The 17,231-nt window shown below is 38.1% G+C and overlaps 2 protein-coding genes across 2 annotated transcripts in view; both read left to right on the top strand.

The window, feature by feature from the left end:
- Positions 1–5,578, top strand: part of LOC133621118 (metaxin-1) — a 19,351-nt gene extending 13,773 nt beyond the window's left edge. Inside the window, exons 6-8 of the mRNA XM_061982989.1 lie at positions 4,626–4,702; positions 4,785–4,930; positions 5,001–5,578. Coding sequence (XP_061838973.1) covers positions 4,626–4,702; positions 4,785–4,930; positions 5,001–5,224 — 447 coding nt within the window. The 3' untranslated portion in view covers positions 5,225–5,578. The remainder of the gene's footprint in view (positions 1–4,625; positions 4,703–4,784; positions 4,931–5,000) is intronic.
- Positions 5,579–5,638: 60 nt separating this feature from the next.
- thbs3a (thrombospondin 3a) overlaps positions 5,639–17,231 on the top strand; it is a 38,946-nt gene continuing 27,353 nt past the window's right edge. Inside the window, exons 1-2 of the mRNA XM_061982988.1 lie at positions 5,639–5,858; positions 13,617–13,823. Of these exons, the coding sequence (XP_061838972.1) occupies positions 5,777–5,858; positions 13,617–13,823 (289 nt within the window). The 5' untranslated portion in view covers positions 5,639–5,776. The remainder of the gene's footprint in view (positions 5,859–13,616; positions 13,824–17,231) is intronic.

The following is a 17,231-nucleotide window of genomic DNA, read 5'->3' as shown; positions in this document are numbered from 1 at the left end:
AGCAGGGGTGGCCGCGCCCGGGAATCATTTTGGTGATTTAACCCCCAAGTCCAACTCTTGATGCTGAGTGTCAAGCAGGGTCCCATTTTTATAGTCTTTGGTATGACTCGGCCGGGGTTTGAACTCATGACCTACCGATCTCAGGGCGGACACTCTAACCACAAGGCCACTGAGCATGAATTGATTAACGTGGACCCCGAATTAAACAAGTTGAAAAACTTATTCGGGTGTTACCATTTAGTGGTCAATTGTACGGAATACGTACTGTACTGTGCAATCTACTAATAAAAGTCTCATTTAATCAAAAGGTTGTATGGTATACCGGTACTAATAGAGTATTGCGGTGCCAATGAATTCAAAAAAGGTACTATGCTGCCTTTGAAAAATACCAGTACTTTTTACATTGCTGGTAATGTGAGCCGAGGCGCATGTGAGTCAACTCACACACAGAGCACTTACAAGCAGAAACAGGAGAAGAAGAATGGACGTATTTTGGCTTGAAAAATAACAATAAAGGTAAAGCTAAAAGCTCTCTACAAGCGATGCTTTGAAACACACCTAGATAGGGGCTAATGTCCCTCCACAGTGTTTTAGCTACTTCTAAATCACTAATCCTCGCCTCCACGGCGACAAAGTACGTTTCTTGCAAGTATCATGCCTGCAGGACGAGGAATAGCTAAACATGTTTCACTTCACACCGTAGGATTCAATAGCTAACCGCTAACATCAAGCTAGCGCTCCTGAATGTAAACAAATGGGTGGATCTATACAAATATTGACTGTAACGATACCAAGTCCAAGAGCCGTATATAGTCGATACTACAATCTTCTTCTTTTTTTTATAATTGTTTATAAAGTCATGAAATATGTCCCTGGATACAGGAGAACTTAAATTATGACCAATGTATGATCCTGTAACTACTTGGTATTGGATCCATACACATATTTGTAGTATCAGCCAAAACTAATGTAAAGTATCAAACAAGAGAAGAATAAGTGATTAGTACATTAGAACAGAAGTGTAGAGAGAACATGTTAAAACAGAAAGTAAGCAGATATTAACAGTAAATGAACAAGTAGATTAATAATCCATCATAATTTTGACAAAATTAATAGAATAAGAAATGACACAATATGTTACTGCATACGTCAGCAGACAATTAGGAGCCTTGTTTGCTTACTTACTGCTAATAGAGACGTTGTTCTCTATATTTAATAACACAATTGTTTGATTGCAATAAGACACATATGTTTAATGTATCATAAGATTATCTGACAAAATAAAAGCATTAATAACATTTTTTGTCACTTTTGTTTTGAAAAGTATAGAAATACATTTTGGTACCGGTATCTAGACAACCCTAGTCTGTACAAAATAAGCCATTATTAGTGTACTGTGTTTTACTTTATACAACCTCCTAAACGATGACATTAACATTTATTATGATGTCATGTGAACATATCAAAAACCAACAACTTTTAACAACCGCTTTATGAAGCTGATTTCATTAAAGATAGATTATTTTTTTTGACTGACAAAATGTAGCGCAAACTAAGTCCGCACAGTGTGTTTTTGGAATTTGGCACTTTTTTCGCGCCGAAGAGGAGATGCCTCCAGCTGCTCGGCCCACATTTTTTCCATGTGTGACGCCCTGGAAAGGAGAAGTCCTTCCAGTGGATCTTGGAAAGTTGTGCAGTGGAACAAATAAGTCAGCAACAAAGTCCTTTTTCTACTGGACGTTAAAGGGGAGCCGCACTTTTTTGGGGGGGTGGGGATTTTGTCTATCATTCGCAATGTAAGGCATTATGCATATACATTCCGACTCGTAAATAAATGCTAGCAAGAGTCAGCTAACAATTGAGTTAAGGGGAGTCATGTCGTCTTTGCGTCTATCGCGCCGGTAAAACCCACTAAAAAACATCCAAACAGCGCCAACAATACTCCATTTACATGTTGTGACCTGAATATTAACCACGTTTATTTAACAGTAGAATTAACTGAACGCAGTGAGCCCTCTTTCAGTCATCCACAATCTTTGTCTCGGTGGGCGGAGACCGCTAGTTTACACACACAGGAAGCAGGTGACTCGCAAGTGAGAAGTGCCGCAAAGTAACAAAAAACATGGTTACAAAGCCCAACGTCCCGTTTCAGCTTCAAATGGGACGGGCAATATGAGCCCATCAACATGGGCAGAAGCAACTTCCACTTCCCACAGACTGTGCCGGCTTTCAGCTCCCCCCAATTTTCATCCGATCGGAACCGTTCGAGTATCAAAACGTTCGGCTCAGTCGGGAATCAAGAGCAACCATATTTTGATTTTCCCAAATATCCCAGATTATCAGAAATTCCAGGTTTTCCGGGATATTTTTCCCATTTAAAATTAATGGGCCAATTTTCAAGCTTGCACAATTCCTACATTCCTCACCGGATTTGAACTGTTCCACCATCCACACAATCCACTCACCCTGGACATTCAGACTACTACTATTTTCCAAGTTCCAAAAAATTCCAGGAATTTCCAGAATTCCCAGTTTTCCTACGCCCTATTTCCACCCCTTTTTCTTTTGTCTTCTCCTTCTACATTTTTGTCAACCTATTCCACCATTAAAACATTCCACTTAGTTGGGACATCAAATCAATCAATCAATCAATGTTTATTTATATAGCCCTAAATCACAAGTGTCTCAAAGGGCTGAAGGTATTTATCTTTTTTTTTACGTACAAATTCCCAGTTCTCCCGAAATTCTAGGAATTTTGAAATGCCAAGTCTCAATTACAAAGTGTTACCACATCGACATTTCTCAAACGTGTCAAAAAATTCCAACACCACCCCATTCATTTCATCTAGGACAATTGTGATATTACCTATATTTTAAAAAATTTCCGATTTTCCCAAAATTCCAGGAATTCAGAAATACTCATTCTCAATTACAAAGTGTTACTATGTCAACATTTCTCGATCGAGTCACAAAAATTCCAACACCAACCCATTCATATCATCTAAGACAGTTGTGATATTATCTATATTTTTATAAATTCACGTTTTTCCCGAAATTCCAATTCTCAATTACAAAATACTGCGATGAGGTGGCGACTTGTCCAGGGTGTACCCCGCCTTCCGCCCGAATACAGCTGAGATAGGCTCAAGCACCCCCCGCGACCCCGAAAGGAACAAGCGGTAGAAAATGGATGGAATTACAAAATGTTACTATGTCAACATTTCTCGACCGAGTTAAAAGATTCCAACACCAACCCATTCATATCATCTAGGACAATTGTGATATTATCTTAATTTAAAAAATGTCCCGGTTTTTCCAACATTCCCAAATTTCCAGGAAATTCCCGTTCAAATGAATGGCGATTTTCACAGTTCTACAACCAACACATTTCTCACCTGATTCAAACCGTTGCCCATCCACACTCTTCTAACACATTCAAGTCAATGTGTTTCCCGGTTCGAAAAAACACCATATTACCAGGAATTTTTGCTTACTACATATATACTTACAGCATGTGTATAAAACCTTGATGGAGGTTTTTAGTAGAGATGTCCGATAATGGCTTTTTTGCCGATATTCCGATATTGTCCAACTCTTAATTACGGATTCCGATATCAACCGATACCGATATATACAGTCGTGGAATTAACACATTCTTATGCCTAATTTTGTTGTGATGTCCCGCTGGATGCATTAAACAATGTAACAAGGTTTTCCAAAATAAATCAAGTCAAGTTATGGAAAAAAATGCCAACATGGCACTGCCATATTTATTATTGAAGTCACAAAGTGCATTATCTTTTTTAACATGCCTCAAAACAGCAGCTTGGAATTTGGGACATGCTCTCCATGAGAGAGCATGAGGAGGTTGAGGTTGGGGGGGCGGGGTTGAGATGGGGGGGTTAGGGGGTAGCGGGGGTGTATATTGTAGCGTCCCGGAAGAGTTAGTGCTGCAAGGGGTTCTGGGGATTTGTTCTGTTGTGTTTATGTTGTGTTACGGTGCGGATGTTCTCCCGAAATGTTTGTCATTCTTGTTTGGTGTGGGTTCACAGTGTGGCGCATATTTGTAACAGTGTTGAAGTTGTTTACACGGCCACCCTCAGTGTGACCTGTATGGCTGTCGACCAAGTATGCCTTGCATTCACTTGTGTCTGTGAAAAGCCGTAGATATTATGTGACTGGGCTGGCATGCAAAGGCAGTGCTTTTAAGGTTTATTGGTGCTCTGTACTTCTCCCTACCCCCGTGTACACAGCGGCGTTTTAAAAAGTCATACATTTTACTTTTTGAAACTGATACCGATCATTTTGAAACCGATACCGATAATATCCGATATTACATTTTAAAGCATTTATCGGCCGATAATATCGGCAGTCCGATATTATCGGACACCTCTAGTTTTTAGTATTTATAGAATGCTTTATAGACAGATTAGAGCTGACTCTTGCTAACATGTATTTACTAGTCAGAGTGCATTAAAACAAATGTGTGTTTTTGTCTTGCATAAGGATTGTGAAAAAAAAAGTGCAGTTCCCCTTTAAAGCGCCGCCCCGACGGCCATGATGTCTACTAATGTGATGCCGCCAGTATAGCACTTCTTGTTAACATGTTAGCATTTGTGTTTCAGTTGTTCCGCGATGCTGTTGACTGCATGAACCTCCTGGCACAGAGACTTGGCCAGCACAAGTTCTTCTTTGGAGACTCGTAAGTCAAACCCTTGTCATGTGTGTGATGGTGATGATGGCGTATTTGGGCGTTGGTTACGATGGTGTGGTTTGCGGTCCAGGCCGTCGTCCCTTGACGCCTTCGTCTTCGGCTCGTTGGCGCCCATCTTCAAGTGCAAGCTCCCCAACAACAAGCTGCAGGAGCACCTGAAGTCTCTGGACAACCTGAGCAACTTCTGCGCCAACATTCTGCTGATCTACTTCCCCCGTGAGGACCACCTCAGCAGGCACGATGGTCGTGTCTTCAGTCCTAACAACCCGCCTCTGTGTGTCCACAGACAACTCCAGTCAGAGGATGTCCGGTCCGGCTGAGACTAAAGACCACGAGCATGTGCCGAACAAGCGCAGGAAGCAGTTCCTGTCACTGCTGGTGGCTCTGGGCGCCATGTTGTCCTACGCCGTGCTGAGTGGCATGGTGGCCATCCAACAGCGAGGGGCGCTAGAAGAGCCTCTGCACTCTCACGACGACGACGACGACGACGATGACGACGAAGTCGACTGAGGTCCATCAGTCCCAGCTTCGTGTTGTCTTTGAGGAAGTGGACTCCATCTCAGCTCTTGGCCACACCCCCTCAGGGCCCCAGCAGTCGTCCTGAGCGTCTGGACACCAGCTGCACATGACGTCTCTGCTGAGGAATGCTGCGCTTTAACGAGCTGATCTGGAAGCAGTTTGTGGAGCGTAAGCAGGTCACAAAATGTAATGTTGGGGCTGCGTTACCATGACAACAAACAAGCCCTTTCTACATCATGTTAGACATTGATAATTCCATTCCTACACTGTCGAAATATAAACATAAAAACGTGCCATGGTGGAATAAAAATGTCAGTTATAAATAAACTACCCTTGATGACGTCATCAGCCACCGTTTTCCTCCTTCCAGAAAGTGTCAGATCACATTGGGCGTCGTGACGTCACTTTCTTTCCCGCACGCTCGTCTCGGTGTGCACGCGCACGGAGCGGCTGCCACTTTCTTGACTTTCTCGTCTTCTTCTTCTCCGACATTTTTCGTTCTCTTCAGCACAACTCCGTCCGGTCCGCGTCGGCCTCGTCGCGATGCGGCCCCTCTCGCCCGTCACCCTGGTGCTGTCAGTCGCGGTGCTTTGGACGGCGGCCGAACTTCCGGACCAGCAGCAAGGTAAACTCAGAATTGTTCTTCTTTTCAGTGTTCGCCTTCTTTGAGCGCACGAAGACGTGAAGGGGTCAAACCCCAGGTTGCCTTACCTCCAGGTTGCACCTAAAGTTCTGCTTAGTGCGTTTGCCTTTATTTTGCGATTTTATGTTGCGATTTATTTTGTTTGTACACTTCCTGTCCCGCTCTACTACATCTACGCTAAATGGCTGCAACGGCAACCAATAGAGGGGTTCGGAGGTTTTTCCACATTTCCCACAATGCATTGCCGACATCCATTAAAGGGCGGGAAGTCGGAAAACGTTAATTGTTGCCGATCATTTATCCAGTAATATCCATAATGCCGACGACGTGTGCCATTGTTAACTGCCACAATCGATTTGAAGAGCTATTCCTGACTTCTATCGCATTCCTAAGCGTATTTTTGGACAAATGAAAGCCGCTCAAAAGAACAGTTAACTGCTAAGGCGAGATGTGACATGCCAACATCTTCCCGTTCGGATCATTTCAGGTAAAACATTTTGTAAGTGAAAAATAATCTAAATAAATAACAGCCACAACTTGCATTAACTTGTTGTGGTCGGCTGAATAACTTTGATAGAGGGACAAGCGGTAAAAAAATGGATGGATAGTACGTTGTATTGGTGAAAACAGTGATGGGCAGTAACAAGCTACATGTAGCTAAGCTACGTAGCGTAATTACTAGTGATGGGTTGATGAGGCCTCATGAAGCGTTTCGACAAATTGCAAAACTGTATTGATACTGTGTCGATACTGTGTCACTAAATACTGACATCTGCTGGACATTAAAAATCCCTACAGGCAACATATGGACCGACTCAACTGACACTGATTTTATGACCTAGTACAGTGGTTCTCAAATGGGGGTACGCGTACCCCTGGGGGTACTTGAAGGTATGCCAAGGGGTACGTGAGATTTTTTTAAAATATTCTAAAAATAGCAACAATTCAAAAATCCTTTATAAATATATTTATTGAATAATACTTCAACAAAATATGAATGTAAGTTCATAAACTCCGTGAAGCACAAGCTCAGGTTTGTCACTAAAATGTCTGTCAAAAAGAACTGTGAAAAGAAATGCAACAATGCAATATTCAGTGTTGACAGCTAGATTTTTTGTGGACATGTTCCATAAATATTGATGTTAAAGATTTTTTTTTTTGTGAAGAAATGTTTAGAATTAAGTTCATGAATCCAGATGGAGCTCTAATACAATCCCCAAAGAGGGCACTTTAAGTTGATTATTACTTCTATGTGTAGAAATCTTTATTTATACCGGTAATTGAATCACTTGTTTATTTTTCAACAAGTTTTTATCTATTTGTATATCTTTTTTTCCAAATAGTTCAAGAAAGACCACTACAAATAAGCAATATTTTGCACTGTTATACAATTTAATAAATCAGAAACTGATGACATAGTGCTGTATTTTACTTCATCTTTTTTTTTTTCAACCAAAAATGCTTTGCTCTGATTAGGGGGTATTTGAATTTAAAAAAAATTCACAGGGGGTACATTGCTGAAAAAAGGTTGAGAACCACTGACCTAGTATATACAATAATATAAACCAAGTCATTGTATTTCATTTAGGATTATTTCATAACTTCATTTAAATAAAAATATATTTTTTGTCTTTTTTAGATACAGTCAATAAATAATGTGAACATGTATCATAACATGGAAATCTAAGAGAACGTGTTGTGAATGAGGTTGCTTGTGGGACTGGAAAATATTATTTATCTATTTTTACACATTTTTATTAAAAAAAACAACAGTTTTTCCAACGTATTCAATTTTAGACGCTTTCTCTTCTTAGTTATTATTTCTCCGGCTGTAGAAAAGAGCCGCTCACAGGGCACAGAGGAGGCGTCAGTGCGACACAGTTCGCGTATCAGTCACGTGACCAAAACAGCTCATGATCGGTCACGTGACTTTCTAAAAGCGGTACGCGCACCGACACAGGGTTTCGCTCTATGAGCTCGACGCATGCGCCGATGCATCGGTGTTGCCGGACCCATCACTAGTAATTACATTTTCCAGTAGCTTAGCTACTTTTTAACGAGTAGCTAAGCTTTTTCTGTAGCTTAGCTACTTTTAGACCCATGTAGCGAGGTAGTTTACACCAAGGCCACAAGCTACAAAGAGAGAAAATGGTCTGCGAATCCAGGCCCAAAAAAATCTGGAGAAAATACAATGACCTGGATGAATGAGAACATGGAGAAAAATCCATGATGATTGGTTGGTGTTCGTATGATTAATCACAATTGGTTAAGGTCAGGGCAAAACATTACGGACTGGCCAATCAGAGGCAAGATAAGGCGAGTCATTAAAACTAGTAAGCAAAATGATGACAAGCGAGCCGGAGACAGAGGGGCGCTACAAGCTGACGACTCAAAAAAAACAACCTGTAAATGGCATGGGACTTCTCTCCTGCAGATTAAATTTTTCCTTTAGTGATAAAGATGACGTGCAGGAAAGCCACAATAATGCGTGTCCTCGTTGCCATATTTAAACAAATGTATGCGTTTAGAGTAGGGATGTCCGATAATGGCTTTTTGCCGATATTCCGATATTGTCCAACTCTTAATTACCGATACTGATATCAACCGATATATACAGTCGTGGAATTAACACATTATGCCTAATTTTGACAACCAGGTATGGTGAAGATAAGGTACTTTTAAAAAAAATTAATAAAATAAGATAAATAAAGTAAAAACATTTTCTTGAATAAAAAAGAAAGTAAAACAATATAAAAACAGTTACATAGAAACTAGTAATTAATGAAAATGAGTAAAATTAACTGTTAAAGGTTAGTACTATTAGTGGACCAGCAGCACGCACAATCATGTGTGCTTACGGACTGTATCCCTTGCAGACTGTATTGATATATATTGATATATAATGTAGGAACCAGAATATTAATAAAAGAAAGAAACAACCCTTTTCTGTGAATGAGTGTAAATGGGGGAGGGAGGTTTTTGGGGTTGGTGTACTAATTGTAAGTGTATCTTGTGTTTTTTATGTTGATTTAATAAAAACAAAAACAAAAAAAACGATACCGATAATTAAAAAAATGATACCGATTATTTCCGATATTACCTTTTAAAGCATTTATCGGCCGATAATATCGGCAGGTGGATATTATCGGACATCTCTAGTTTAGAGTAAACAATCCCAAAACCTTAGTTTTTAGTTTTTTACTATGTAAACCAAAATCATTACTGGTCTCTTCATCTAAGGCAGGGGTCGGCAACCCAAAATGTTGAAAGAGCCATATTGGACCAAAAATACAAAAACAAATCTGTCTGGAGCCTCTAAAAATTAAAAGCCATATTACATACAGATAGTGTGTCATGAGATATAAATTGAATTAGGAGGACTTAAAGGAAACTAAATGACCTCAAATATACCTACAAATGAGGCATAATGATGCAATATGTACATATAGCTAGCCTAAAAAGCATGTTAGCATCGATTAGCTTGCAGTCATGCAGTGACCAAATATGTCCGATTAGCACTCCACACAAGTCAATAACATCAACAAAACTCACCTTTGTGCATTCATGCACAACGTTAAAAGTTTGGTGGACAAAATGAGACTGAAAAAGAAGTGGCATAAAACACGTCCTAGAAAGTCGGAGAAAGTTATGCATGTAAACAAACTACGGTGGGTTCAAGGACCGCCAAAATTAGTAGGACAAAACGGCGGTCGCCAAATACTCGAATCAGTGAAGCATGTTTGATATAAACAGTGTGCTTTATAACAATTAGGGAGGTTTGTGTCATGTTCGTCCTCCTACAGAAACCATATTAACACAAAAAATATATTTTTTTCCCCTCATCTTTTTCCATTTTTCATACATTTTTGAAAAAGCTCCAGAGTGCCACTAGGGCGGCGCTAAAGAGCCGCATGCGGCTGTAGAGCCGCATGCGGCTGCAGAGCCGCATGGGGCTGTCGACCCCCGATCTAAGGCGTCCAACACAAATTTAGGAACACACATTAAGGTGAGTTGAGTTCATGAAAAGTTTTACTGCACATAACCATTACCAACTGTTCCCAGACAACAAACAAGTAATTGTTTTTTTGTTAAGATATAGATAGATGCTGTTTTTTACTGTAGAGAAAATGAATAACATTTAAGGGGTGAGCCAAAGAAAAGGCAAACCAAATAAATACAATAAAAGGGCCACTGATTGTTTACAGTACAGTTGTCATTCACTTCAATTTCAGTGAATTTAGCTAATAAATGAATATCCTTACAGTATATGTATATTTTCACCGGAAAATATATCAAGATATTATTTTTCGTCCATATCGCTCAGCCCTAATGAGAACAATATTCTCTCAATCCTGCCTTACAGTCAGTGTGCCGAGATGACCATAGATTGGTTATCCGTGATTATCCAGGGTGTCGAACTTGGCTCGGATCATTTTTGAGACAGCATTACTCTAACCTGGCTTGACGACACAATGTCCACTGGGTTTATGGAGATACACATAAACGTCACATACCCATCCACAAACAAATAGCTATCTTAACTTATAATTTGGAAAGTCTTTCAAAGTGTAAAATGGGCCGGGTTGAACAATTAGGTAGTTCACAAATTCTGGACATGAGACATCGGGGAATATGTCGCGCGTGGTCTCTGCTCCATTCAGACTTGTCGATTTTGTACGGATTCTTGCATCCAATTTTGCAATGTTGCTTTTCACTGAATAGTTTGGAAATATTACGTGTAGCACTATTGTGAACGATGACGCTCGCCCTTCAAAATGGCTGCCGCAATGCACCTCCCAGGGAAAATCTGAATCCCTCTATAAAAACCGAAGCTGCGTAGCGTCACATCCGAGACGCAGTAGAAATGCAACACAGCAGATGTTTGGGGCGGTATGCCGGACGCCAATGGCTTTTAGCTCGATGCCCAAGCGGAACGGAAGTCTATGACCTTCCTACTGCATCACAAAGACAACACTACGTCTCTTGTGGAGGCAGGAAAAAAAAGCTGCTGTCGCATAGGTCGGTCCTGTTTGAAGATATTTGATAAATATATAAATTGTTGGGCCGCGAGGGCCGCCAATACATATGTTTCTCAGGCCGCAGCGGTACTACAATGTAATACACTTTTCTACCAATTGTGGCAGTAATGACGATACCAGACAGACAGAAGAAGTCTCGCGCTAAAGCCATAGATACGTTTTTTAAGCAATGAAATTATGACTGAAGTGGTGAAGCTGTGTTTTCATTTGCATTTAAATTCTATTTATTTAAGAAACATGGTATTATGTGTAATTGTATGTAAATGCAATTTTCATCAGTTTTTAGGAGTCCCTTATTTTGCAGTGTATTTGATTAGTATTTACTTTTGTAATCAGCCTGACCTAAGCCTTGATAATAATATTTGTGCTTAACACATGCTTTCACATAATTTGACAAGGTTTATTCTGTTAAATTTTAAGTAGGTTAGATATAATAATTGAATACGATTAAAATCAAGCGTAACGTTACTAATTCAGTGTTAATATTTGAGTGGGCCCCGGGCCCCTCTGTAGTGTACAAGTTGGGCCCAGAGGTCAAAAGGGTTAAGAATCCCTGTCCTAAATGATTGCTCGAAAGCCCTTACCAGGCCAATACCATCCCCACAATGAAGCACGGTGGTGGCAGCATCATACTGTGGGGATAGTTTTCAATGGCAGGAACTGGGAGACTAGTCAGGATAGAGGGAAAAATTAATGCAACAATGTACAGAGACATCCTGGATAAAAAGCAACGCTTTCCATTCCAACCTGATTGAGCTTGAGAGGTGCTGCAAAGAGGGATGGGCCAAACTGCCTAAGAAACAGTTTTGGGACTTATGCAGATCCCAAATACACAAAACCGGTAGCAATTGGTAAGAAAAGTTAGTTTGCATAAGTAATAGGTCCCCGTTAGGAGAGGTTGCAGTTCATGCATTAGTTTCAGTGTCAAAGTGACCATCGGGCCAAAATATAGCAGTATTATCGTTGTCTTCTTTTTCCTTCTCGTTCTTGTTCCTCTTTTGCTTCTGGCTTCCTGAAGGGTAAGTTAGTTTCATTTTTGCAGAGTCAGCAAAAGTTCAGATTACGTCAAGACGAGTGGCTGTAAAATATTGCTCTATATATTAGCCGCACCGGACTATAAGTCGCAGATATATACGTTGTGAAATGAGTTATTTACACATAAACATTCTGTAAATTATTATTTACCTGCCTTAATTGTTTCCAAACGGTGTCTGTAACATGGCAGTAAAATGGCTGATCAAACAAAACATAAGTCATTGTCTGCAGAATGACTGCAGAAGCTAGCTCTCCAATCAGCCTAACAGACTCAAATAACTCCACGATGGCGTTTTGGTGAATTTACGAAACTGAAACAATACAAAAAGAATGCCCTTGTAAGTTAATAATACTAACGTAAACGTGTTAGCATATTAGCTAATGCTAACAACGCTAGCTTGATTACATTACGATAGCACGTACAAATGTGCAGGAAAACACTCCTACAGATATCACACCTGGAACGGTTCAGTAAGTATGAGTAGTTTTAGTTATATTGTAAAACGTACAAACGCTGTTGGAGTGATGAATGAAGAATTCATACGAGTAGAAACGTTATGGACGGCTAGAAGACTGAACGGCACTTCTACTTCCGGTTTGAAAGCTTTAAACAGAAGGGCAATGCATGACCTGCAGTGAATGAACTCGTCCAAAAGATGGCGCCATCAGACCAACAATAACATGCAAGGCAATTGCCTAGTTTGAAACGGTCCTAACTAGAGATGTCCGATAATGGCTTTTTTGCCGATATCCAATATTCCGGTATTGTCCAACTCTTAATTACCGATTCCGATATCAACCGATCGGGGGGTGTATGGTATTTTTTTTTTGTTAATTTTAATTTTTTATTTTTTTTTGTCATAAAGAAATACAATCATGTGTGCTTACGGACTGTATCCCTGCAGACTGTATTGATCTATATTGATATATAATGTAGGAACCAGAAATATTAATAACAGAAAGAAGTAACCCTTTTGCGCAAATAAGTGTGAATGGGGAGGGAGGTTTTTTGGGTTGGTGCACTAGTTGTAAGTGTATCTTGTGTTTTTTATGTTGATTTAATAAAAATAAAAAATAAAAATAAATGTTTAATTTCTAGTCTGGCCCGGTACCAATCGATCCACAGACCGGTACCGGGCCGCGGCCTGGTGGTTGGGGACCACTGCATTAAACAATGCCTCAAAACAGCAGCTTGGAATTTGGGACATGTTCTCCCTGAGATAATCCTGATACCCACTACAACTATGGGAAATACTATACTTTGACTTTCACAAAGTGCATTATTTTTTTATTTTTTTTAAACATGCCTCAAAACAACAGCTACAAAAACAATGAAGGCACACAGCTTCAGTCCAGAGTATACTAGAGTAATAAAGTAAACTATAACAAAGTCCTCCTTTAGTGCACGACTACCTGGCATACTGTATAATAGGAAATGATAAACTGAGCTCAATCTGAACAGCCGATATGGGCATCTACATCAACTATATGATTTGCATAGAAGCTGGACAGGACAAAAATAAAAAAAAATAAACTTTTTGAAACCGATAACGATAATTTCCGATATTACATTTTAAAGCATTTATCGGCTGATAATATCGGCAGTCCGATACTATCGGACATCTCTAGTCCTAACCATGGTAACCAGCAACTTTGTCCACCCCAGTGATTGACGTTTTGAGTCTTCAAGACTCCAAGAAGATCGTTGCTGCAGTGGAGAACTTGTCTAGTGGTCTGAGCGCGCTCAGTGACATCTACGTAGCGTCCATGTTACGTCTGCCGTCCAAGATGGGAGGAGTTCTCTTGGGCGTGTACAGCAAACAGGACAACAAGAAGTACCTGGAGATCGCCGTCATGGGAAAGATCAACAAAGGTGAACATGGGCTCCACCTTTGCGCTGTATGGCCCGCCTCTGGTCAAATCATGTCTGCATCTGGACCACTTCCTTGTTTGTCTTAATCGCTTCCCTTTTTGTCTTAATCACTTCTTTTTGTCTTTATGACTTCATTGTTTGTCTTAACTTCCTCATTTGTGTTTATCACTTTGTCTATCACTTTCTTGTTTATTTTAATCACTTTCTTGTTTGTTTTAATCTCTTTCTTGTCTTTATCACTTCCTTGTTTGTATTTATCACTTCCTTGTTTGCCTTGATCACTTCTTTCTTTGTCCTTATCACTTTCTTGTTTGTCTTTTGTCACTTCCTTGTTTGTCTTGATCACTTATGTGTTTCTCTTTATCACTTCCTTGTTTGTCCTTATTGCTTCTTTTTTGTCTTTATCGCTTCCTTGTTAGTATTTATCATTTCCTTGTTCTTCTTTATAACTTCCTTATTTGTTTTAATCACTTTCTTGTTTGTTTTAATCACTTTCTAGTTTGTCTGTATTACTTTGTAGTTTGTCTTTTTCCCTTCCTTGTTTGTGTTAATCGTTTTATTGTTTGTTTTAATCCCTTGTTTTTATTTATCATTTCCTTGTTGGTTTTAATCATTTGTTTGTTTTACCGGTAATCACTTTTTTTATTGGTTTCAGTCACTTTATTGTTTGTCTTTATGACTTCCTTATTTGTTTTAATAATTTTCTTGTTTGTCTATCATTTTCTTGTTTGTCTTTATCACGTCCTTGTTTGTTTTTCTCACTTGCTTCTTTTTTTCTCTCACTTCTTTGTTTGTATTTTTCACTTTATTGTTCGTCTGTTACTTTAGTTTCTTTGTTTTGTATTTATCACTTCCCTGTTTAAAATTGATCACTTCCTCTTTAATCTTTATCACTTTCTTGTTTGTTTGAATCACTTTCTAGTTTTTGTATTGCTTTCTACTTTCTAGTTTGTCTTTTTCACTTCCTTGTTTGTTTTAATCATTTTCTTGTTTGTATATCACTTCCTTCTTTTTTTTTTTTTAATCACTTGTTTGTATTAATATTTTTTTTTGTTTTTTATCACTTATTTATTTTAATCACTTTCTTGTTGGTTTTAATCACTTTTTGTATTTTTGTTCATCTGTCATTTTCTTGTCTTTGTATTTATCACTTCTTCTTTCACCTTTATCACTTCCTTGTTTGTCTTTATCACTTCCTTGCTTGTGTATCACTTTTTTGTTTGTGTATCACTTCCTTGTTTGTGTTTGTCACTTCCTTGTTTGTTTAATGACTTTCTTGTTTATCACTTCCTTGTTTGTTTTGTCACTTCCTTGTTTGTGTTAATCACTTTCTTGTTTTTTCACTTCCTTGTTAGCATTTATCACTTCCTTGTTTGTCTTATCACTTCTTTGTTTGTATTTATCACGTCCTTGTTTTGTTTTTTCTTTGTTGTTTTAATCACTTTCTTGTTTGTCTATCATTTTCTTGTTTGTATTTATCACCTCTGTAGTTGTTTTATTCACTTTGTTTGTTTGAATCAGTTTCTTGTCTATTACTTTGTTTGTCTTTCTAACTTCCTTGTTTGTATTTATCACTTGCTTGTTTGTATCCTTGTTTGTATGTATTGTTAGTCTTTATCACTTCTTTGTTTGTATTTATCACTTTAATGTTCGTTTATCACTTCCATGTTTATTTGTCACTTCCTCTCTACCACTTCCTTTATTGTCTTTATGGTTTCCTTGTTTGTCTTTATCACTTTTCTGTTTGTCTTTATCACTTTCTTGTTAGTCTTTATCACGTCCTTGTTTGTATTTATCACTTCAATGTTCGTTTATCACTTACCTGTTTATTTATCACTTCATCTTTATTCTTTATCGCTTTGTCTATCACTTCCTTTATTGTCTTTATAATTTCCTTGTTTGTCTTTATCACTTTTCTGTTTGTCTTTATCACTTTCTTGTTTCTATTTTTCACTTCTTTGTTAGTCTTTATCACTTCCTTGTTTGTATTTATCACTTTAATGTTTGTTTATCACTTCCATGTTTATTTGTCACTTCCTCTCTATCACTTCCTTTGTCTTTATGATTTCCTTGTTTGTCTTTATCACTTTTCTGTTTGTCTTTATCACTTTCTTGTTAGTCTTTATCACTTACCTGTTTATTTATCACTTCCTCTTTATTCTTTATCGCTTTGTCTATCACTTCCTTTATTGTCTTTATAATTTCCTTGTTTGTCTTTATCACTTTTCTGTTTGTCTTTATCACTTTCTTGTGTCTATTTTTCACTTCCTTGTTTGTCTTTATCATTTCCAAGTTCCTTATTTGTTTTAATCACTTTCTTAATCCATCAGTGTGTGAATGTGTGTGTGTGAATGGGTGAATGTGGAAATAGTGTCAAAGCGCTTTGAGTTCCTTAAAAAAAAATAGAAAAGCGCTATACAAGTACAACCCATTTACCATTTTTAATCGTTTTAATCACTTTCCCGTTCGTCTATCACTTCCTTATTTGGTTCATTGCTTTCTTTATTTGCTTCATAACTTTCTTGTTTGTTTTAATCACTTTCCTGTTCGTCTATCACTTCCTTAGTTGGTTCATTGCTTTCTTTATTTGCTTCATCACTTTGTTGTTTGCTTTAATCACTTCATTAATCTTTTTAATCACTTCCTTGTTTGTCTTAAACACTTGATTGTTTATCTTAATCACTTCCTTGTTTGTCTTTATCACTTCGTTGTTTGCTATATTAGTTCATTGATATTTTTAATCACTTCCTTGTTTGTGTTTATCACTTCCTTATTTCTTTTAACCACTTTCGTGTTTGTTTTGTTAATTTTTTGTTTGTATGTATTTAGCACTTTTTTGTTCGTCTGTCACTTCCTTGTCTTTGTATTTATCACTTCATATTTCATCTTCATCACTTCCTCTTTAATCTTTATCACTTCCTTGTTGGTCTTTATCACTTTCTCGTTTCTTTATCACTTCATTGTGTGTATTATTTCATTGTTTGTATTTATCACTTTCTTGTTTGTTCTAATACATTTTTTTGTTTGTCTTTGTATTCATTTCTTTTTTGTTTGTCTGTCACTTTCTTGTCTTTGTATTTATCACTTCCTCTTTCATCTTTATCACTTCCTTGTTTGTCTTTATCACTTCCTTGTTTGTCTTAATCACTTCCTTTTTTGTCACTTCCTTGTTTATCTTAATCACTTCCTTATTTGCTTTATCCTTCATTGATCTTTTTTTATAATTTCCTTGTTCGTTCTAATCACTTCCTTGTTTGTCTTAATAACTTCCTTTTTTGTCACTTCCTTGTTTATCCTAATTACTTGTTTGTCTTAATCACTTCCTTTGTTGTCACTTTATTGTTTATCTTTATCACTTCCTTTGTTGTCACTTCTTTGTTTGTTTTAATCACTTCCTTGGTTATTTTA

The sequence above is a fragment of the Nerophis lumbriciformis genome, linkage group LG21, assembly GCF_033978685.3.
Source record: "Nerophis lumbriciformis linkage group LG21, RoL_Nlum_v2.1, whole genome shotgun sequence".
In the NCBI taxonomy this organism is placed as follows: Eukaryota; Metazoa; Chordata; class Actinopteri; order Syngnathiformes; family Syngnathidae; genus Nerophis; species Nerophis lumbriciformis.
This window is presented reverse-complemented; position numbering and strand designations above follow the sequence as displayed.